The 22,406-nt window shown below is 50.2% G+C and overlaps 1 protein-coding gene and 1 long non-coding RNA gene across 3 annotated transcripts; one reads left to right on the forward strand and one right to left on the reverse strand.

The window, feature by feature from the left end:
* Nucleotides 1–3,332: 3,332 nt before the first annotated feature.
* LOC110137874 (uncharacterized) lies at nt 3,333–4,648 on the reverse strand. Its single transcript, XR_011490356.1, has 2 exons — nt 4,545–4,648; nt 3,333–4,164 (listed from the first exon to the last, which is right to left on the reverse strand). It is a non-coding gene; the product is annotated as an uncharacterized lncRNA (long non-coding RNA).
* A 55-nt stretch (nt 4,649–4,703) lies between these two features.
* On the forward strand, nt 4,704–22,174 carry AGTRAP (angiotensin II receptor associated protein). 2 transcript variants are annotated; one of them, XM_020894307.2, is made up of 5 exons: nt 4,704–4,788; nt 16,300–16,334; nt 18,856–18,961; nt 19,810–20,005; nt 21,473–22,174. In XM_020894307.2, exons 1-5 carry the CDS (start codon nt 4,762–4,764, stop codon nt 21,574–21,576), a joined length of 468 nt encoding a protein of 155 aa, XP_020749966.1. In that variant the 5' UTR covers nt 4,704–4,761; the 3' UTR covers nt 21,577–22,174. The 2 variants fall into 2 exon arrangements, with proteins under 2 accessions (XP_020749966.1, XP_020750043.1); XM_020894384.2 differs by having other exon boundaries at nt 19,810–19,984.
* Nucleotides 22,175–22,406: the final 232 nt, after the last annotated feature.

The raw sequence follows: 22,406 nt of genomic DNA on the forward strand, positions 1-22,406 counted from the left end.
AGCCCCTTCCCTGATGAACTCCCTGGGGAGGGCCTGCTCTCTCACAGCTGGTGTGACTTTCAGACAATATTTTGGTTACTTTCTCTGTTTTGTCTCTTTCTGTTGATGTCACCAACTTGCGGAAGGAAGTGGCCGGATCACAGCAGAACTGTTGAGTGTCCAATACATTGTGGCCCCAAAGACAGTTAAAAATAATTTCAAAGCCTTTTTATATTCAGTGCCTCCCCCCACCCGGGGCCTGTTTATCGCTCTCTCCATTTTTGAGATGCAGAAAGAAATTCAGAGAGATTAAGCAACTAACCCAAGGTCACACAGATATAGATAAGCAGCACTGGGCGGGGGCGGGGGGACAGTAAAGGCTGGGGAGGCGGCAGCATGCTGAAACACTGAGGTCCATCTCCAAGGCTTTGCTAGTGGGAAAGAGGTATAAGCGTCTCCCAGTCCAAGGGGCCTTTCCCTGGGGCTTCAATTCAACAAGCATGTATCAGGAGCCAGGAGATCCTGAGAGATGCCAGAATATGCTGTGGTTTTGCAGGATCCTCTATGACCCACCTCCCAGAATTTTAGAAACAAAAGCAAAAATAAACAAATGGGACCTAATGAAACTTAAAAGCTTTTGCACAACAAGGGAAACTATAAGCAAGGTGAAAAGACAGCCCTCAGAGTGGGAGAAAATAATAGCAAACGAAGCAACAGACAAAGGATTAATCTCAAAAATATACAAGCAACTCCTCCAGCTCAACTCCAGAAAAATAAATGACCCAATCAAAAAATGGGCCAAATATCTAAACAGACATTTCTCCAAAGAAGACATACAGATGGCTAACAAACACATGAAAAGATGCTCAACATCACTCATCATCAGAGAAATGCAAATCAAAACCACAATGAGGTACCATTATACGCCAGTCAGGATGGCTGCTATCCAAAAGTCTACAAGCAATAAATGCTGGAGAGGGTGTGGAGAAAAGGGAACCCTCTTACACTGTTGGTGGGAATGCAAATTAGTACAGCCACTATGGAAAACAGTGTGGAGATTTCTTAAAAAGCTGGAAATAGAACTGCCATATGACCCAGCAATCCCACTTCTGGGCATACACACTGAGGAGACCAGATCTGAAAGAGACACGTGCACCCCAATGTTCATGGCAGCACTGTTTATAATAGCCAGGACATGGAAGCAACCTAGATGCCCATCAGCCGACGAATGGATGAGGAAGCTGTGGTACGTATACACCATGGAATATTACTCAGCCATTAAAAAGAATTCATTTGAATCAGTTCTAATGAGATGGATGAAACTGGAGCCCATTATACAGAGCGAAGTAAGCCAGAAAGATAAAGTCCATTACAGTATACTAACACATATATATGGAATTTAGAAAGATGGTAATGATAACCCTATATGCAAAACAGAAAAAGAGACTCAGATGTATAGAACAGACTTGTGGACTCTGGGAGGAGGCGAGGGTGGGATGTTTCAAGAGAACAGCATCGAAACATATATATTATCTAGGGTGAAACAGATCACCAGCCCAGGTTGGATGCATGAGACAAGTGCTCCGACTTGGTGCACTGGAAAGACCCAGAGGGATAGAGCGGAGAGAGAGGTGGGAGGGGGGACCGGGATGGGGAATACATGTGAATCCATGGTTGATTCATGTCAATGTATGACAAAAACCACTGCAGTGATGTAGAGTGGTTAGCCTCCAACTAGTGAAAATAAATGGAAAAAATAAAATAAAAATATGCTGTGGTTTTTTTCATAGCAGTCAGCAGTGACTTGCTTATTGAGCACCTACAAAGTGCCAGAAGCTTTGTCAAGCATGCATCACCCTGAGGTTTAAGATCACTCTTCCAGGAGGCAGAGCAGGGATCCAAATATTATTATTAAAGAACACAAGTGACCACGGGAAAGAAATGGCTGTGACTGCTTCATTGGGCATTTGCATAACCAGCAGCACTGAGTGGCTTCCTGACAGAATCTGGATTATTCCGAGGACAAGTGGGTGGCAGGTTTTCCCCTGTGCCCATGATGGAAGTGGTGCCACCACACTGGTTTAGCTGTTGTATTCCCCGAATACCAACTATGTGCCAGACAAGTGTGGAGGTTGCAAGACCCTCCCAGGGCTTGCAGTCTAGATCGGGGAGTGTGCGGGGAGACAGACAATAAACATGTCAACAAGTAAATGGAGAGGTCAATACCTTCAAGTACTGATAAGTGCTACAAAGGAAAAAAAAGTAGGATGGTTACTACCATCTTTGAAAACAGTTTGACAATTTCTTAACAGCTTAAGTATACACACGCCATGTGGTCCAGCCATTCCATTCTAAGATTGTCACCCAAGTAGGCGTTCAATAACTATTCCCTTAATGAATAAATTAATGCATTTATTCTGCATGTCAGTTTTTTGGGTTTTGTTTTGCTTACAATTGTGGTAAAAAGAAATAAAGTTTACCATCTTAACCATTTTTAAGTGTACAGTTCCAGTTATGTAAAGTACAGGCTTCCCTGATGACTCATGGTAAAGAATGCCTGCAATGCAGGAAACCCAAGTTTGATCCCTAGGTCAGGAAGATTCTCTGGAGAAGGGAATGGCAATCCACCCCAGTATTCCTGCCTGGAGAATCCCATGGACAGAGGCTACAATGAGGTCGCAAAGAGTCAGACATGACTGAGCAACTAACACACACACACAATGTCAAATACATTCACCTTGTTGTGCCATGTCATTTCCTTTTCATCTTGAAGGTACTGAGGATAAAACTCAGATGAGACAGACAGAATTGATCAGGACATGAAAAATTTAAACTTGACTTCCAGAAGTGTACTCCCTAAAAAATATGGCCCCAAAGCCTGTGCTTTGTGAAGGCCCACTTGTCCTTCCATAGTCAGAGTGGGTCCTGGCAGGAACTCTGGCTCCTTTGAGAACAGTTTCACTTTCCTTTGTCCCTTTGGGCTCCCTCCCCACCCCTGCTGGGTCTGCCCCACCTCCGCCTTGCCCCAGAGTGCCTCTGGCCCCAGCCGGTCAGATGAAGGCAGTGTCACTGCAGGGACATTCCAGAGATCCAGCCTTGTGCTTCATCTGGCTCCAATCTGTCTTCCCCTCCGTGCCTCACTCCATCTTTGCATCTCAGCCCGGGCTGTATTCTCCCGTGATGTGGGCAGTGGAGCTGGGTGGCTACATGTCACAGTCCTGAAACCAGACCTCCTTGGTCCCCAGCCCAGTTTCATACCAACTAGGGACATGCCTTTGGGCAAGCCCCTCAACTCCTCTTAACCTCAGTGATCTTGTGGTAAATCAGGATAAGAATGGCACCCACACCACGGCGGTTGTTATGAATATTTATTATGAGCACTTTTCACATTGTCTGCCACAAAACTGTACTTAATAAATGTCAGCTCTAATCCCAGGAATTGTTTGTTTTGCCTTTTCTCCTTACGAGGTGATCAGTTTTATTACATATCTACATGCTTGGATTAAACACCTCTAGGATCTAGGTTTATAGGAGACATCTCTTAGAAGGAAACAATATAATAACAATGTTATAATATCCAATAGCTATTGAGGAATTCCTCTTTTCTAGGTACTATGCCAGTAACAATAATTAATGATAATTAACATAATGAATATCAAAACAGTAGCAAGTCCTGATCAAGTGCTGTCTGCCAGGCAATGTTCTAAATGTTTTTATATATTAACAAATCCTTATTAACAAATTCAAAATAACTATCCTTCAAGGAAGATATTATTTCCCTCATTTTACAGATCAGAAAACTGAAGCACAGAGAGGCAAAGTGACATGCTCAAGTAAAACCAGTAAGTGGACGAAGTTAGGACTCAAACTCGTTTCTCTGGTCCAGCTAGTCCTCTGGGCTCTGAATCCCAAACAATCGTGCCCAGCGTAGCCATCTGTCTGGCCTCTCTCTGAAGCTTACCAGCTCTCCGTTACTCTGGCAGATGTGCTATTCTGCTCAGGGGGCTGGACAGCTGTGTCTCCAAAAGGGACATTCAAATAGGCCAGCGGGCCCCGCGGCCCTGCAGAAGACCTCACAACCACCTGGAAAACTCCGTTCTTCATATCTGGAGGGAGTCTGTGTCTTGATAGGATCTTAGGACCCACCCAGGCAGTCTTTCAGGTTTCCACGTGGTCTCTCCCCTCCTGGAAATAAGAATAAGCACTTAGAGGGACCCAAGGGGATCCCAACAGCTTTGAATAAGTCTTCCTTACCTTTACGGCAAGTGTCAGAATCATTTTTTTCTTCAAACATGAATTAGTTCATTCATCCTCACAAGGATTCTATGAGGTAGGTAACCGTCTTCACTTTCACTGGGGAAGGAGGGAGGAGAGACTGTGCCCTCAGGGATTAGACACCAGCTGTTGCCACATCTGCAGTTTGTACTTGGAGGTTCCCCCAAGTTCTCCTGGCTGCAGGTGGTCCCGTCAGCCCACCTGCTGGAATTTTAATTCGGCGAGATATTGCGCCCTTTGCGACACAAATCTAGATATTCTCCAGCCGCCCCCAGCCGCCCCGTAACTACCTGGGCGGTGGCGCCGGTGAGGCTCGAGCGACACTACGCCGTCTCCTAGCAACCGGGCAGTCGTCACATGACCTATTCACGTGGCCCCCCAGCCCAGCTGGGGTTGGAGCGCTAGCAGCGGGCAGCCGGCGGGGCGGGGCCGGCCAAGTTTGTTTCCCGAGTTCGGAGACCAGGAGCCCCCGCGGTTGTGGCGCAGGTGCCGTCCGGCTGGGTCGCGATGGAGCTGCCAGCCGTGAACCTGAAGGTGGCGATGGGCGGGGTGGGGGTGGCGCGGGGCGGGTCTCCCGGAGCGTGCTGGGCCTTTGCGCTTTTAAAGTAGGATTTTAGAGGTGAGAGGACCGAGAATCTGGGAAAAGTGGAGTGGTAGGGAGAAAGAGAACGAACAGAGCCCAGGTGGAAGGAGGTGGGCGGATAGACCATACCAGGGAAACGGATCCAGAAGGCCAGCAGGAAAGACCGAGAGGGAGCTGGAGGAGGGAAGCGGCCGTCTCTTCCTGGAGTCAGACCGGTTCAGCTGGGAGCGCTGAGCCCCTGAGGCTCGCTTTGGCCTGCGCGCCCAGAATTTCTCTGGAGAAAGAGGAAGGCGTGGTGGTGGGGGCGGGGGAGGGACTCACGGAGAGCCCGAGGCTGGACTTGGAGGCAGGACATGTCTCCTCCACCGAGAGAGGGGTAAAGTTTTCACCTGGACACCCCGCACTGCCCTTACCGCCTCTTTTGTTGGGAAGATCAAGTTAAGGAAATCAGATGATCCCAGACAGATGGTTTTTCAGAATTGATAGATTCAACGTCTTTATTTCTTCAGCAACACAGACACCAATAGAATTTACTCAAAAGCAGAACCCCCCAACTTTGCACATTTAGGAAAACCCTGTAGCTCGCTGGGGTGTCTTCATTTCCTGAGCTGTAAGAATGCCAAAGGCTGTTCTTCTTTTTCTCCCCACCCTCCCCCAGCCCAGTGCTTCTTGGCTGGGTTTGCCACTGAGAGGCTGAAGCCTTTAGCTTTGGTCAGAAAGGTGTTAACCTTGGACCAGACCTGCCATTTGGGGCCTGGGTACGGCTTCCTTTGAGATTGTATGCAGGAGTACCCTCTTACCCTTGACAAAGCATTATGTACCCATGGTGTCTGGTACTAAAGTAATCTAGGAGATAGATGACTACAGAACAATACATCATCCATATTTGGGTTATTAGACATGGTCTGTGCTGTGACTTCACGTGGGCACATTTCCTTAATATTGAATACTTGCTTCAGCAGACCTCTCCGAGGCTTCCAGTCAACCGCTGCTGGGGGAGTGATGGCTGTGACAAGGGAAAGGGCTTGAATTGAAGGTTTAGCAGGGAAGAAATTTACACGAGGGCAACTGAGGTTCGTTGGTATCAACATTCACTCAGTTCCAGGCCGTGTGCGGTTAATGCCGACTACCTTTTCTCTGATTAGAGATTTGCCTAAAATAATTATTAAGGGGGAAGGAGGAAAGGGACAGGGGCAGGAACTGACAAGGGAGTAAGCCTTCATTCTTGGGGCTTCTGTGGTATGCCAGGTTATTTATGTAATCGCATCAACCTTCTGAGATTTTTGTAGTTGAGCCAACTACAGCTCAGACCAGATAGGTAACTTGTCAAGGCCCCACAGAGATTGAGTGGCAGAGTCAGAATTTGAACCCGTCAGGGTCAGACTTCAAAGCTGTGTCCTTTCCTGGCCACCATTAGTTAGGGCCGACTTCAGCTTTGACAGTTTATGCCCAGTGGGAGGGCTTAGTCTGTTTTGTGGCCTTTTTTTTTTTTTGGAGAAACTTTATGGGCCTCACAGGCCACATGTGACCACAGATGTGAGCTCTGCTGGCTTTCAGTGCCCACAGTGAAACAGCTGGTCCTTTCTTTGACTTGGGAAATAAAACACCATATCTCCAAGGGTCTTAGCTGCTACCAATCAGAGACAAGTAAGTGCTGAGAGGTCGTGAACAGCGAGGGTTGCCAGTTAACATTGAGGACATCCAGTTGAGTTTGAATTTGAGATCAACAGTGAATAAATTTTTTAATCTAAGTATGAAAAGTGAAAGTCATTCAATCATGTCCAACTCTTTGTGACCCCAGGGACTGTACAGTCCTTGGAATTCGCCAGACCAGAATACTGGAGTGGGTAGCCATTCCCTTCTGCAGGGGATCTTCCCAACCCAGGGATCGAACCCAAGTCTCCCACATTACAGGCGGATTCTTCACCATCTGAACCACCAGGGAAGCCCCAGAATACTGGAGTGGGTAGCCTATCCCTTCTCCAGCAGATCTTATATCACAGGCAATATTTGGAACAGTCTAGAAATTATTCGTTATCTGAAATTAAAGATTAACTGGGGGTTCTGTTTTTGTTGTTGTTTTTTCTGGCCTCCCACGGGAGTCTGAGTGGGATATTCTGAGATCAGAGCCCCTTGGGAGCCCAGCTCCCCTGACCCTGCACTACCCGTGCCCTCTTTCACACATTCCTGGGGCATTGGCTCAGTGCCTGCTTGTGCCCAGTCTAGCCAGAGTGGGCAGGTGAACAGAAGCAGCTGCCCCGGGCCCTCTGGGTAGTTCCTAACCCAACACCACACAAGGCAAGTCCTGAGCTGAAGGAACGTCATTGTGAGAGTTTAGAAAGTTCTAGACTTGGGTTCATGAGGCCCTTGGGAGGAGGGTGCAGGGGGGTAGTATAGCTTGAGGGTTAAGAATTCCGGAACCTGACTGCACAATAGTCATGAGGACGGCCTTGTCTCGGGGCTTCCCGGGTGGTGCAGTGGTAAAGAACCCACCTGCAATGCAGGAAACATGGGTTCAGTCCCTGGGTGTGGAAGATCCCCTGGATTAGGAAGTGGCAACACACTCCAGTATTTCTTACCTGGAGAATTCCATGGACAGAGGAACCTGGCAGATTACAGCCTGTGGGGTCACAAAGAGTTGGACACAATTGCACATGCACAGCCATGTCCCAAAGGCTGACTACCTAGCAGTTAGTGTGTTGAATGTTTCACACACCCCTCACCTCTCCATAGCCACACAACACCCCCATGGAGCATTATTGTCCCCACTTCAGAAGAGCAAGCGGCAGTTGTGAGAGCTCAGGTGATGGCCCAGAGTCACACAGCTCTAAGTCATGGAACTGGGGTCTGATCCACATACTTGGCTCCAGCAGCCACACGGTCAACCACTGCCTGCCTCTCCCTCCCCTCTCTGGCAGCCCTGACTACTGACCCCTGGGCTCAGCCCTTGGGGATCCTTGGGGATCTTGCTGCCTCATTCAATAGGCTGCTGAATGTTTGCACAGGACTAAGAAATATATTCTGAGTTTTCTTTGTTTATTTATTTTTTGTTTTGGCCACACCACACAGCTAGTGGGATCTTAGTTCCTCGACCACGGATTGAACCTGCACCCTTGGCAGTGAAAGTAGAGTCCTAACCACTGCCCTGTCAGGAAATTCCCAGGAAAAATATTCTGTATATTAATCTGTATGGAGGGTGATTCCCTGGTGGCCCAGGGGCTTGGACTCTGTGGTTTCACAGCTTGGGGCCCAGGTACAATCCCTGGTCAGGGAACTAAGATCCTGCAAGCCATATGGTGTGGCCAAAGGAAAAAAACAAATTCTTTATGGTGACCTCAGGTTAACCTCTCTGAATATCAGTTTCCTCACCATAAAAAGAGCATAAAAATAGACCCTACCTTCTAGGATGGTAAGAGGAGGACCCAGTGGTTCAGGAAGTGGTGTAGCTTCACAGTTTGTTGGTTTTTTATTTTAATCTTTATTTTATGTGTTTATTTATTTTTGGCTGTACTGTGTCTTTGTTGCTGTGCAGGTTTTCTCTAGTTGCAGTGAGCGGGGCCCAGTCTCTAGTTGCGGAGCATGGGCTTCTCACGGCAGTGGCTTCTCTTGTTGCAGAGCATGGGCTCTAGGGTACACAGGCTTCAGTAGTTGCAGCACATGGGCTCAGTAGTTTGTGGCCCATGAGCTCGGTTGCCCTGCAGCATGTGGGATCTTCCCGGATCAAGGATTGAACCAGTATCTCCTGCATCAGCAGGTGGATTCTTTACCACTGAGCCACCAGGGAAACCCACATCACATTTTTATTTGCAGAAAAACTCAGACCCAAGAAACTGATTCTGCTTTTTGCATCTGGGCTCTCTTTTCATACATAACTGTTTGGGCCAATGAATCTCTCACAGCCTCAGTGTCTTCATAAGTGAAATATAAGGGTTAAAACTCTACCCCAGACAGTCACAAGGATGACATGGGCCAACTGTTCAGGGCAGTGTAGATATGAGGCAGGCACATCTGCATCAGTAGCAGGGGTTGCTGTAGGTGACATGGTTTCAGGATGACTGTCCGCAGAGGTTGTGGTGGTGGTTGTTCAGTCTCTCAGTCATGTCCAACTCTTTGTGACCCCATGGACTGTAGCCCACCGGGCTCCTCTCTCCATGGGATTCTCCAGGCAAGAATACTGGAGCAGGTTGCCACTTCCTTCTCCAGGGTATCTTCCTGACCCAGGGATTGAACTTGCATCTCCTGCATTGGCAGGCGGATTCTTTACCACTGAGCCCCCAGGGAGGTGCTTACAGTTATTTCGTGGAAACATCCAGTGACTGTCAGATGCCTGTCTCTTTCTGGTTGAGGTGCCCCTGTGGGACACAAGAGTAATAGATGCTGCCTCTGTGTCACCGGGGAGGAACCCAGGGCTCCAACACAAAAGGAGGTGGCCCCTGGACCAGAACTCAGGTCTCCTTCCCCCTGTCCAGCATCTTACAAGCCCCTGCTGCCATGGCCGGTCTCTCTCTCCCCTGCTCTTCTGACACATCGAACACTGGCTGGGAAAGGGCCAGGCAGCCCCACCGGGCCAGGCGCTATATGAAGAGTCCAGGAGCTCAAGTCTCTCTCCTCTTGCCCAGCCGGGAGCAGTCAGGGCGCCAGGAGCAGTCAGGCCACCAGGGCACATGCTGAGGCCCCTCTCTCCCCCATCTCTGTGGCCGTACCTGAGACTCCCCAGTATTTTCTTGGTGACCAGAAACCTCCCCCAGAGCCAGAAGACAGTTCTTTTGTGCTGAGATAAGGGCTGTGGGAGACAGCAGGGCTGGTTTGGCTGGGTTTCTTTTTCTTTTTTAATTTCTATTGAAATGTGTTGTTTAATCACTAAGTCATGTCTCTTTGTGACCCCATGGACTACAGCATGCCAGGCTCCCCTGTCCTTCACTGTCTCCTGGAATTTGCTAAGATTCATGCCCATTGAGTCGGTGATGATATTTACCATCTCATCCTCTGCCTCCCTCTTCTCCTTTTGCCTTCAATCTTCCCCAGCATCAGGGCATTTTCCAATGAGTCGGCTCTTCACCTGGCCAAAGTATGTAGCTTCAGCTTCAGCATCAGTCCTCCCAATAGAATATTCAGGGTTGATTTCCTTTAGGATTGACTGGTATGATCTCCTTGCAGTCCAAGGGACTCTCAAGAGTCTTCTCCAACACCACAATTCAAAAGCATCAATTCTTCGGCACTCAGCCTTCTTTATGGTCCAACTCTCACATCCGTACGTGACTACTAGAAAAACCATAGCTTTGACTATATGGACCTTTTGGTGGCAAAATGATGTCTGCTTTTTCATACGCTTTCTAGGTAGGTCATAGCTTTCCTTCCAAGGAACAAGCATCTTTTAGTTTCATGGCTGCAGTTACTTAAGTATAGTTGATTTACAATGTTGTGTTAGTGTCAGGTGTATAGCAGAGTGAATCAGTTAAACATATACCTATATTCACTCTTTTTTAGATTCTTGGCTGGGTTTTTTGTTGGAGCTTTCCTGCACATTCGACCCCTCTGGGCCCGAGTGGGTGTGCCCTCCCATTACAAAGATAGGGAAACTGGCAGAGGAGGCTTAGTCTTCGTGAGTTTCTTTTCCCACGGCTGAAGAGACGTGCTCCACTGGTGCTAAGTTTCCTAAATATTGAGCAAACAAAAGTGATGTCACACTGAGGGGAGGTGTGTCTGCTAAAGGCCCACAGGATTTCCAGGTCATACTGTTTTCTTCCCCAAAGAGAGGGCCTAGTTGGGGGGCTTAGCCAGGTGCTCACTCCATATTACAGGCTTTTCCGGCTCGAGGAAATACTTTACCCCACAGGTTATAGAGTGGTTTCCTCACAGGCTTTCCTGCATGTCACTGCCTTTCCTTTTCTGGGCTCTATAGGCCAGGCCTGGAAAATCCCATGGACGGAGGAGCCTGGTAGCCTGCAGTCCATGGGGTGGCTAAGAATCGGACATGACTGAGCGTCTTCACTTTCACTTTTCACTTTCATGCATTGGAGAAGGAAATGGCAACCCACTCCAGTGTTCTTGCGTGGAGAATCCCAGGGACAGGGGAGCCTGGTGGACTGCCGTCTACAGGGTTGCACAGAGTCAGACACGAGTGAAGTGACTTCACAGCAGCAGCAGGCCAGGAGCGTCCCTTTATTAAAGACCTGCTGTGTGCACAGTCTAGAGGTGGGAACCAGAGCATTTGGGAATGAAGACCGTTTCTGAAGTAGAAGTTGAGGGAGGGAAGGACTCAGTGTTGATTCTGGGGAGGGGAGAAGTGATAGGATTGTGATGCCTTCCTTGGTGTCTTGTCGTAGTTAAAAACCCAACACCAGGACCACGTGGCTGGCGGCGTGTGGCAGGTCCCGTCCCCTCTGTGGGCAGGACTTCCGTCAGAGGGGCCCGTGGTTTGTTCTCAAGATAAAGATCAGAAGATCCCACACCTCCCAGGCTCAGCACTGCCCCCCACCCCCACCCAGCTTCCTGTCCTTCCTCTACTCTCCTCTTCCACTCCAGCTACATGGGCCTCTTTTCAGTCTCCAGAAGGTTCCATGGTGCTGTCTTCGCGTCAGATGGCCAAAGTATTGAAGCTTCAGCTTCAGCTTGGGCTTCCCTGGTCACTCAACTGGTAAAGAATCTACCTGCAATGCGGGAGACCTGAGTTCCATTCCTGGGTTGGGAAGATCACCTGGAGAAGGGAACGGCTACCCACTCCAGTATTTTGGCCTGGAGAATTCCATGGATTGTATAGTCCATGGGGTCACAAAAAATTGGAAACAATTGAGCAATTTTGACTTTCACTTTCTTTTAGCTTCAGCACCAATCATTCCAGTGAATATTCAGGACTGATTTATTTTAGGATTGACTGGTTTGATCTCCTTGCAGTCCAAGGGACTCTCAAGAGTCTTTTCCAATGCCACAATTCAAAAGCATCAGTTCTTTGGCGCTCAACTTTCTTTATGGTGCAACTCTGACATCCACACATGACTACTGGAGAAGCCATAGCTTTGACTATATGAACCTTTGTCCAAAAAAGTGACGTCTCTGCTTTTTTACATGCTGTCTTGGTTTGTCATAGATTTTCTTCCAAGGAGCAAGTGTCTTTTAATTTCATGGCTGCAGTCACCATCTGCAGTGATTTTGGAGCCCAAGAAAATAAAGTCTGTCACTATTTCCATTGTTTCTCCATCTATTTGCTACGCAGTGATGGGACTGGATACCATGATCTTTGTTCTTTGGATGTTGAGTTTTAAGCCAGATTTTTCACTCTCCTCTTTCACCTTAATTGCTTTCTGCCATGAGGATGGTGCCATCTGCATATCTGAGAATATTGATACTTCTTCCTGCATCCTTGATTCCAGCTTGTGCTTCATCCAGCCCGGCATTTCACATGATGTACTCTGCATATAAGTTAAATAAGCAGGGTGATGATTTACAACCTAGACATACATACTCCTTTCCCAATTTGGAACCAGTAAATTGTTCCATGTCCTATTCTAACTGTTGCTTCTTGACCTGCATACAGATTTCTCATGAGGCAGATAAGGTTGTCTGGTATGCCCATCATTAAGAATTTTCCAGTTTGTTGTGGTCCACACAGTCAAAGGATTTAGTGTAGTCAATGAAGCAGAAGTAGATGTTTTTCTGGAATTATCTTGCTTTTTCTATGATCCAACAGATGTTGGCAACTTGATCTCTGGTTCCTCTCCCTTTTCTAAATCCATTTTGAACATCTGGAAGTTCTCAGTTCACATACTGTTGAAGCCTAGCTGGAGAATTTTGAGCATTACTTTGCTAGTGTGTGAAATGAGTGCAATTGTGCAATAGTTTGAACATTCTTTGGCAATACCTTTCTTTGGGGTTGGAATGAAAACTGACCTTTTCCAGTCTTGTGGCCATTGCTGAATTTTCCACATTTACTGGCATATTGAATGCAGCACTTTCACAGCATCATCTTTTAGGATTTTAAATAGCTCAGCTGGAATTCCATCACCTCCACTAGCTTTGTTTATAGTGATGCTTCCTAAGGCCCACTTGACTGCACACTCCAGGATGTCTGGCTCTAGGTGAGTGATCACACTCACCTGGTTTTCTGGGTCATTATGATCTTTTTGTGTGTAGTTCTTCTGTGTATTCTTGTCACCTCTTCTTAATATCTTCTGCTTCTGTTAGATCCATACCATTTCTGTCCTTTATTATACCTATCTTTGCATGAAATGTTTCCTTGGTACCTCTAGTTTTCTTGAAGAGGTCTCTAGTCTTTCCCATTCTTTGTATTCCTCTGTTTCTTTGCACTGAAGTAGGTAGCCTATCCCTTTTCCAGGAGATCTTCCCAAACCAGGAATCGAACCAGGGTCTCCTGCATTGCAGGCAGATTCTATACCAACTGAACTACCAGGGAAGTCCACTCACTCCTCAGACCCTGGGAAAAACCTCAGAAGACTATTTCTACTCTCCCTTGGTTTCTGCATCTTTGTAATAGGAGGACACATCCACTCAGGCCCTGGGTGGAACAACATCTGGCTAAGTCGGGATTGAACCCTGGCTCTGCTCTGTGCCCTGGTGCAGATTACTTACCGTTGAGCCTTGGTTTTCTCAACTGTAAAACTGGGGAAATGATGCTTCAGAGAATTGTAAGGATGAAACATGTTCACAGGCAGAAAAATCTTATCTTGGTGCCTGACATGTAGGAAGCACTAATTAATAAAGGTAGGTGGTGACCAAGATTCCTTCCAGAGCTAGCCTTCTGTCATGTTGTTCTTGTTCAGTCGCTCAGTTGTGTCCAACTCTTTTCAACCCCATGGACTGCAGCATGCCAGGCTTCCCTGTCCTTCACCACCTCCTGGAGTTTGCTTAAACCCATGTCCATAAGTCAGTGATGCCATCCAACCATCTCACCCTTTGTCTTCTCCTCCTGCCTTCAATCTTTCCCAGCATCAGGGTATTTTCTAAGGAGTTCTTCACATCATGTGACCAAAGTATTGTAGCTTCAGCTTTGGCATCAATCCTTCCAGTGAATATTCAGGTTTGATTTCCTTTCAGATTGACTGATTTGATCTCCTTGCAGTTCAAGGGACTCTCAACAGTCTTCTCCAGCACCACAGTTCAAAAGCATCAATCTTCAGCATTCAGCCTTATTTATGGTCCAAGTCTCAGTCATGTAGGCTCAGCTTTTTCAGCATCTTGAGACCTCTATAAAGTCAGGTGTGTTGGTCCTTAAAAAGCTGTTCTCCTAGTCCTCTGTAGCTGGAAGAGGAGTTCTGTAGGGGTTGGGGACCACAGTCTGGACTTGGTTCACTTCACTGAGCACTGGAGGCAAGATGGGGTATCCTGGCCATCTGCCCTGGATGTCATCTGGCCATCCACCCCCGCACCATGTGGAAAACATCCATGTCTGTCCAAGCCCAAAGAACTTCTCTCTCTAGCACAAAGGTTAGGAGCCCTAGTTCTGGAGTCAGACTTACCATTTAATTACAGTTTTGCATCAGTGGAGTCATGATCAACTTAATTTACCTCTGAGCCTAGTTTTCTTGACTGTAAAATGGGAATGATTCTAGTATCTGCTTCAGAGGCCCAGAGAAGGTCATGTGAGACATTGGGTCCTGGGCCTAGCACATTGCAGATGTGCAATAAATAATAATTCTTTTTTTTTTTTTTTTGGCTATACTGGGTTTTCATTGCTGCGTGCAGGCTTTCTCTACTTGTGGTAAGCTGGGGATACTCTCTAGTTACCACGCTCCGGCTTCTCGTTGCTGTGGCTTCTCTTGTTGCACAGGCTCTAGGTGTGCAGGCTCAGTAGTTGTGGCGCACAGCGCCTAGTTGCCCTGTAGCATGTGGAATCTTCCCAGACCAGGGGTTGAACCCGTGTCCACTACATTGGCAGATGGATTCTTAACCACTGGACCGCCACGGAAGTCCAATAGTAATTCTTCTAGAAATGCAGCCAGAGTTCCTTGCTGCAGGTGGCATCCTCTCCTTAACACCCCCCACCCCCCTGAGCACAGGACCATAAACCTGGGCCTTTCACTGTAGTCCTTTCTGTGTCTACCCTTGCTCTCTGGGCCCAGCATGCTGCTGCTGCCTCAGGCTGTTGGCATCCTTGAACCCTCAGTGCCTGGAGCAAACTCCCTTAAAGGTCCTTGTCCACCACTGGACCCCACTCCTACAGTCTCGCCACCACCCCCAACCTCAACCCCATCCTGGCCCTACCCCTCCTCAGGGCTCTGGGTGTTGTGTCCTTGCCTGTGCTTCTGGGAGTCCACCCTGGAACACCCCACTCTCCCTCCCCTGTGCCTGGCTGGTCCCCAAGTCCCCTTTAGCACCAGCTCCGAGTTCCCCGCTTCTTCCCCCTGCCTTCCCCATAGCATCCATCTGCTCCTTCCTTCCTTCCTTCCTCTTTTAAAAAATTATTTATTTGGGACTTCCTGGCAGTCCAGTGGTTTAAGAATCTACCTGGCAGTGCATGGGACATGTGTTCGATCCCTGATCCAGGAACTAAGACCCCACATGCTGAGTAAGCAACTAAGCCCTCGCACCACAACTAGAGAACCTGCATAACACAATGAAGATCCCACGTGCTGCAGGTAAGACCCGACATAGCTAAACAAACAAATGAATAAATATTTACTAACAGAGATCTTTAGTTGCAGCATATGGGATCTAGTTCCCCCCACCAGGGATCAAACCCTGGACCCCCTGCATTGGGAGCACAGAGTTTTAGCCACTGAACCACCAGGAAGGTCTAATACTTCCTTCTTTACTTGCTTTGCAATCAGGACTCTCTTGATTTCCAGGAATAGAGACCAGTTCCAGTAAAGAGGCCTGTCTCTGAAGGATATACGTGGCATTAAAAAGGGTGGGACAGTGCATGGACTCTTAGTATAAATCCTAACATGTTACCTTCCTGCAGAAAAGCTCCTGGTGACTTCCTTCAGTGCCCTGGAGATGAAGTCCATGCTCCTTGCCGAAGCCCTCCAGGCCCACCTTTCCCCTCTGGTCTCCTGCCCCCGGGATGCTCTCCCATTCCTTGGATGCACTGGACATCTGCTCAGCCCCACACGGCACCCCACTCCGGTGTACTGAAATCAGCTTCATTTGAGCCCCTCCCGGCCATCGAAGCCTCCTCTGGTTTCAGAACAGATTCCCAGATTCCCCAAAGGAGCCTCCTTGGAAGTAGGAAGGGGTGAGGGTGTCAGCGGCCCCGAGGAACTGGGGAGGGGTGACCTGGCAGTGTCCTCTGGCCTGATCTGTGCTCTTCCTCTTTTTCTACCACTGTTGGGGGCCACTCTCTTGCTGGTGTCTGAGCAGACATTGCTGAAGCCCTCTTAGGTCTTTGGCCGGGGCTTCTGGTGTTTTTTGATTCCAGAGGCTTTCCTGCCCACTCATCCTACCACCATGGTGGTCACAGTCACAGTTCTCTTCTTTACCCCACCCCCTCTTTTTTTGTGCCACAGGCGATCCTCCTGGTTCACTGGCTGCTGACGACCTGGTGAGTGACTGTGGGTGTCCAGTTCTGTGTCCCCCTGGTCTCCGGAGATCTGGGTCCACATGTCTCTCTGGGGTCTTGTCCACATGTATCCTGGATCCTGTCCACATGTCTTCCTGGGGCCTTGTCCATGTCTCCCGGCCCATTCTAAGATTAAATAGCTCCTCTGTCAAGATCATCATCAGCAAGCTCCTATGTCCCAAGGATGTTGGAGGGGCAGGTGGTACCCAGAGGCCTTTACCATCACTGACCCTAGGAGCTTCGAGCCCTCATCCTCAAGAAGACAGCAGCCCGGGGGGCAGTACTGACAGCTCAGACCTTCCTCCAGACACTGCCCAAGCCCTTTGGGGCTTGGCATCCCCTCTGGTTCCTCCCCCAGGGCCTTTGTGTCTGGGGCTGTGAGGTGCTGAAGCCTAGAGGCTGGCCTCTCATACCTTGCTGGGGTGGATGTCCAGTGGAGCTCTATGTGTCTGTGACCTTGGTGAGCCACTCAAACCCCCTGAGTCATTTTCTCACCTATAATGTGAGAGTATTACTGACCCTCCCACTTATCCTGTTAAGTCGTCTGAAGGTGAAAACACAATTTCTGAAACCATAATAATTGCTGACCTTTATTGAGGGTGCCTTCTGGAGGCTAACTCAGCAGCTCAGCAAGTAGACATATGATGAACCTGAGTTCAAGGGTGAGGGCACTCACTTAGGGGTGGACCCTCATTCTCATTTCATACCCCCTGCCCAGAGACAGCAGACTCAGGATTTCGACTGACCCTGGTCATGTCCTTAGCCCTGCCACGTTCCAGCTGGGTCACCTTGATCAAATGACTTCACTTCTCAGTACCTTGGATTCCATCTGTAAAATGGGTGCAAGGATGCACAGCCCTCAAGAGCTGTGACGGAGAAGCATGGCCTTGCTCTGCTCACCAGACATTGCCCAGGGGCTTGCACAAGGGAGGCCCGGGGACCGCAGGGTGATTTTCATCATTACCTTCTGCTTTATCGGTTGAGTTTCTGGGGAGATTTTTCTGCCTGACCAAGACTGGAAACCATTGAGCTCACGTGTGCATTTTGCAGACGTGAAAGTGCAGTGCATGTGTTCATGGGTGTGAATAACGGGAGCAGTGGTCATCATGGTTATGGCCTTGGGGAGCAGAGTGAAAATCCAGATTTCTCAGGCACACTCCCTGAGACTCTGAGTTAATGAGTCCATGCTGGGCCCCCAGCACTTGCTTTCTCAAAACCAAAAAATGAGATGACTAATTCCAAGTAAGCCCCACGGTGCTCTGCACTTAACTGCTTTGCACATGTTTTCCACATGGTACACTTCAGGGAATGTCATTTACATTTATGAAGCACCCCACTGTGTGCTTGGGCCATCCAGGTGGGTAAGAGCATGGCCTCTTGAGCCAGACTGCCTGGGTTTAAATCCCAGCTCAGCCACTTAGCAGCTGTGTGACCTTGGGCAAGTTCCTTGACTTCTCTGGGCCTCAGTCTCCTCTTCTGTAAAATGAAGATGACCGTAGTGCCTCTTTACAAGGGTTGTTAACGCATATGCACATACATGAACCCATTTAAAGCACTCATAACTGTGCCAGATACTAGTAAGAGCTCTGGGTTAACTATTCTTTTCTTTGAATTGACAAACAGTTTAGTTAGTAGCAATGCCCTACAAAATAAAAGAGAGTGGGTGTTGTGTTAGAAGGTGGTCCTTACAGTGGGGCAGTCAGGGAAGGAGTCTCAGAATTAACACATGAGCTGAGCCTAAACTGACAAGAAGAGACCAAATGTTCAGGTAGAAGGAACAGCAAGGCAAGGGATGGGAGGTATAGGCTGGGCTGTGTCATCAGACCCCACAGGGCCCTGTAGACCATGGTCAAGAGTCTGAATTTTATTCCAAGAAAGTGTTGGAGGACTTTTAGCAGAGAAATGACATCTGATTTACCTTAATGGTTGCTGTTTATGGAGGAGTTAATAAGTGTCGCTAGTGGTAAAGAATTTGCCTGCCAATGCAGGAGACGTAAGAGACACAGGTTCGATCCCTGGGTCTGGAAGATCCCCTGGAGGGGGGCATGGCAACCCGCTCCACTATTCTTGCCTGGAGAATCCCATGGACAGAGGACCCTGGCGGGCTACTGTCCACAGGATCGCAAAGAGTCAGAAACAACTGAAGTGACTTAGTACGCATGCAAGCACATTTATGGGATGGCCAGGATGGGGCAGGAATGGAAGTTAGGGGACCAATGGGGAGAGGCTACAGCGAAACGATCAGTCCCAGTAGGAGAGGATGTTGGTTTGGACCTGAAGGGATATGGCCAGATTCCGGATCTATTTGGGAAGCAGAGCCGATGGGACATGCTGACATTTTTGGCACATGGGTGGGAAGTAGGGGAGTGGAGAGGGGAATGAGGCCAAACTGTGGCCTCTGCTCGTGGGGCCCCTGAGACCTGGAGCCCCAGGAGGTGACCTGTGGGAGGGGTGGGCACCTAGGGGGCACCTCTTGACTTGACTCAGGCACCTCCTCCCGCAGGGGCTGCATTGTGTTCCAGGGCGCCTATCCCTGGACCAACTTCCCCATCCTGGCCTTGGGCGTGTGGGCTGTGGCGCAGCGGGACTCTGTTGACGCCATAAGTATGGTGAGCTGGGGGAGCAGCCAGGGAACTGGCTTCAGGGTGGTCGTGGGCCCAGCTCCGTCTTCCCCTTCACCTGTCCTGTCTTCTCTGCCTTCTTTTTCCCCCATTTTCCATTTTCTAGAGTCCAGGTTCCCAGCCCACATGTATCTTAACTAGCCTGGCCTGCTGCTCTGCCTACCTGGCTCAGAGAGTCTCCTCATTTTTTTCCCCAAAAGGGGCATGGGGTGGACTCCCACCAATGCCCCACGAGATTGGCTGCTCCTGGAGGGCAGTAGGGCATGCACCAGTAATCCTGCTTGAGGGCCCCCCTAATAGGGAGGGGCCACCATGAAGAGGGAGCTCCACCACTTTGTGAAGTCAGAGTGGACACAGTTTGGCTAAACTGTCCCACTGGCAGCCCTCAGACACCTGCTCAGACCCCATGGCTGTGAGCGCCAGCGTGGGCCTCTCAGGATGGTTAGGGACGGATTTCTTCAGTGGTGGAGATGGAGCCAGTGAATTCCAAAGGACCTTCCATCTGGAAGATTCTGAGCCCACGTCTTGTGCCTCATCATAGCCTCAAGGATGAGAAGAGTTGGGGGAGAGGGCTCTGTTAGAGCTGGCAGGTTGGATCCAGACAGGGACCCCAACCCTGCTCTCAGCCCTGCAGTTCCCAGTCGGGCATCTAGTCTGCAGAGTCCCACCTGCTGTCTTGGTCTGTCTTCCAGCAAACCCCAAGGACACAGTAGGGCACAAATGGAGCTTCCAGTCTGGTATATATGGTGGGGGGTGGGGTGACAGGGCAGCAGCGCGCTCATCAACACTAATGACACCGTGGTCACCCCTCGGCCCTGTGCCTGGCTGTCTTGCAGTTTCTGGGTGGCTTGGTGGCTACCATCTTCCTGGACATTATCTACCTTGGCATCTTCTACCCGAGGTCCAGCCTCTCGGACACGGTGCGCTTCAGCGCAGGCATGGCCATCCTCAACCTGATCCTCAAGCCGATCTCCTGCTTCTTCGTCTACCAAATGTACCGAGAGCGTGGGGGTGAGCTCCTGGTCCACGTTGGTGAGACCACCACCTGCAGCCAGCTCCCCAATTCCCCTCCCACCAGCCCAGGTGCTGGCACTGCTGTCTCCTCCTCTCTCCTTGGTCTCTGCCTTGCCCGCCCCCCAGCCCCTGCCCCAGGGAGCCAACCTTGCCCCCTGAGACAGGGATTCAAGGTGCAGGGTGGGGCCTGGTGTGGGCTCTGGGCACCAGGTTGGAAAGTGTGCAAGTTTCTGGTTTCCTAGAAGAACCCAGGGGTCCCCCAGCCATCCCTGCCTGGTATGACCTTTCCCTGGCACCAGGCTATGATGCCATGTCCTTCTCTCAGCTTAAACATGGGTGTGACTGGGGGCCTGATCCAAGGCCCCAGGCAGCTCTGGGCAGCCTGCAGCCCAAGGCCCATAGGCACCTGCAGGGCCAGCTTCCCCTCTCAGCTCCCTCTAGTCCCATCACTGGAACCCCCTTTCCTGCCACCTATGGGGTCTGGGTGACCAGGGGAGAGTCAGTGCTGGCCTTGGTCCTGGGAGCCCTGGCTAAAGCCAGCCCTGAGCTGCACATGCCTTTCCTTAGCCCGGCCCCACCTGCCCCCTCCCACAGCCTCTCTGAGCTGAACCCCTGCTTGTTGCAGCCCTTCCCCAGCCCCCTGTGACACCCGTTCTCATGTCCTTTCTCTCTGAGAGAAGTGGGGAGAGGTGTGGTCTTCTGCCTTTCACTCTTGAAGAGTGGCCTGAGACCTGCTGGGGGAGCAGCTGGGTTGAGGCTGGGAATGGCCCAGGGCTGCCCACCCTTGGCAAACCGCCAGGCTCCCGGACCTGCCCTGGGGTAGGGAAGAGCCAGCGCGGTCCCTTCATTAGACAGATGAAGATACAGAGGCCTGGGGCGCTGGGGGCTTGTTCAGGAGCACAGGACAGATATGGGGAATGAGGACAGGAGTGAGGAGTATGGCACCCAGAACCCAACAGCCAGCCTGGCATCGTCTGGGCTCTGCAGCTGCGCCAGCCCCGAGGGCCTTCTGGATGCTGTACAACAATGTCCATTATCCGGGAGAGGAGCTGGAGGGGAGCCCATGGGTCCAGGGCTGGGTATCCCTCGGCCAGATTCCTGAGCATGTGCTCCCAGGGAAGGACTGAGGCCCCTCTCTTTGGGGTCGTGCGGCATAGGTTTGAACCCTAGTGTCCTCTATTTCAAGCTTTATAATCTTAAGCAAGTCGGTTTATCTTTTTAACACTCGGTTTCCTCACCTGTAAAGTAGGGACAAAAAAAAATACCCTGCTCTGTAGGGTTACAGGAGGATTTAATAAATGATACATGCTAAAGGCTTGGTGCCTGGGGCTGCTGCCACTGGGTGCCCGGATGCCCAACTCTGGCTTTTCTTGATGGGGTGAGATGGGTGGTGGGGAGTAGGGGGATCTTGGTTTGGCCTCGTGGAATGTCCTAAGTCCTCACCCTTCATTTTTTTCTTTCCTCCCATCTCCCTCCAACCCCCAGGTTCCCTTAGGCCCTCAGAGGATCGCAGTTCGTACCAGCCGATCGACTCCTCAGAGGTGCCTGCTGACCCGGAGAGCAAGGCTCACGTGACCCGAGGATACTGAAGCCCAGCCCAGGGGCCAGTCTGACAAACTGTGGGGCCGGCAGAGAGGAGGCCTCATCACCTTCTTTGTGCCTTAGACGTCATCCTAGGGGGTGCTCCTGACCGCCCCCTGCTTTCTCAGAACTAACTTCTGTCCTCCAGTTCCCCATCTCAGGGGCTGCCTGAGTCAAGTGCCCTAAGAGGCCCAGAGCCCCTGTGCACACCTGTCCCCAATTCCTCGAGGCCTCTCCTCCCTTCTGGGTAGCCCACTGGTCCCAGGCTGGGAACTCTGGTTGCTTTTGTCCCCTCCACCCTTAGCTGCTCCATGCAGGCCCCAGGCCGAGCCGTGCCCAAGCCTGGCAGGATCAGGCCTCTGGGGGCCACTGGTGCCCCCCCACCTCGGCCTCTCCTGAGGTTGGCCATGCCCTCCCACAGGAGCTCCGAGAGCCTCGGGTCTTGCTAACTGCCAGGAGCACAAGGGTGAGGACCCCTGGCTTCTCACTACCTGGTCACTTGGTGCCTGGGGACCCCAGGGCTGGTGACAGGAGGGGTCTGCAGCCCCTCAGACCCCCATCAGCCTCTGGCTGCGGCCACAGCATTAAAGTTCAGGGAATTCTGCAGCCAAGTGTGTTTGAGCCGTGTTTCCTCTCCTGTCAGAGCTGGGGCCTGGACTTGCCATTCCCAGGAAGATTTCTCCTGTGAATCTCCAGGGTGCCAGGGCTTAGGTGCCTGTTTTCTTGTGACAGAAGGAAACGGGGCTCGTGACCAGCTGGGCCTGCGGGTGCTCAGCTTCGGCCTAGCCGAGGCCCCGGGAGAGAATGCCAATGTGTCAAACAGGCATCCATGTCTCTG

Source organism: Odocoileus virginianus, chromosome 11 (assembly GCF_023699985.2).
Source record: "Odocoileus virginianus isolate 20LAN1187 ecotype Illinois chromosome 11, Ovbor_1.2, whole genome shotgun sequence".
NCBI lineage: Eukaryota > Metazoa > Chordata > Mammalia > Artiodactyla > Cervidae > Odocoileus > Odocoileus virginianus.

Coding starts and splice junctions, on each gene's coding strand:
- AGTRAP (XM_020894307.2), top strand. CDS start 4,762: ATGGAGCTGCCAGCCGTGAACCTGAAG. Junction 16,335..18,855: donor CACTGGCTGCTGACGACCTG/GTGAGTGACTGT, acceptor CTCCTCCCGCAG/GGGCTGCATTGTGTTCCAGG. Junction 18,962..19,809: donor CTGTTGACGCCATAAGTATG/GTGAGCTGGGGG, acceptor GCTGTCTTGCAG/TTTCTGGGTGGCTTGGTGGC.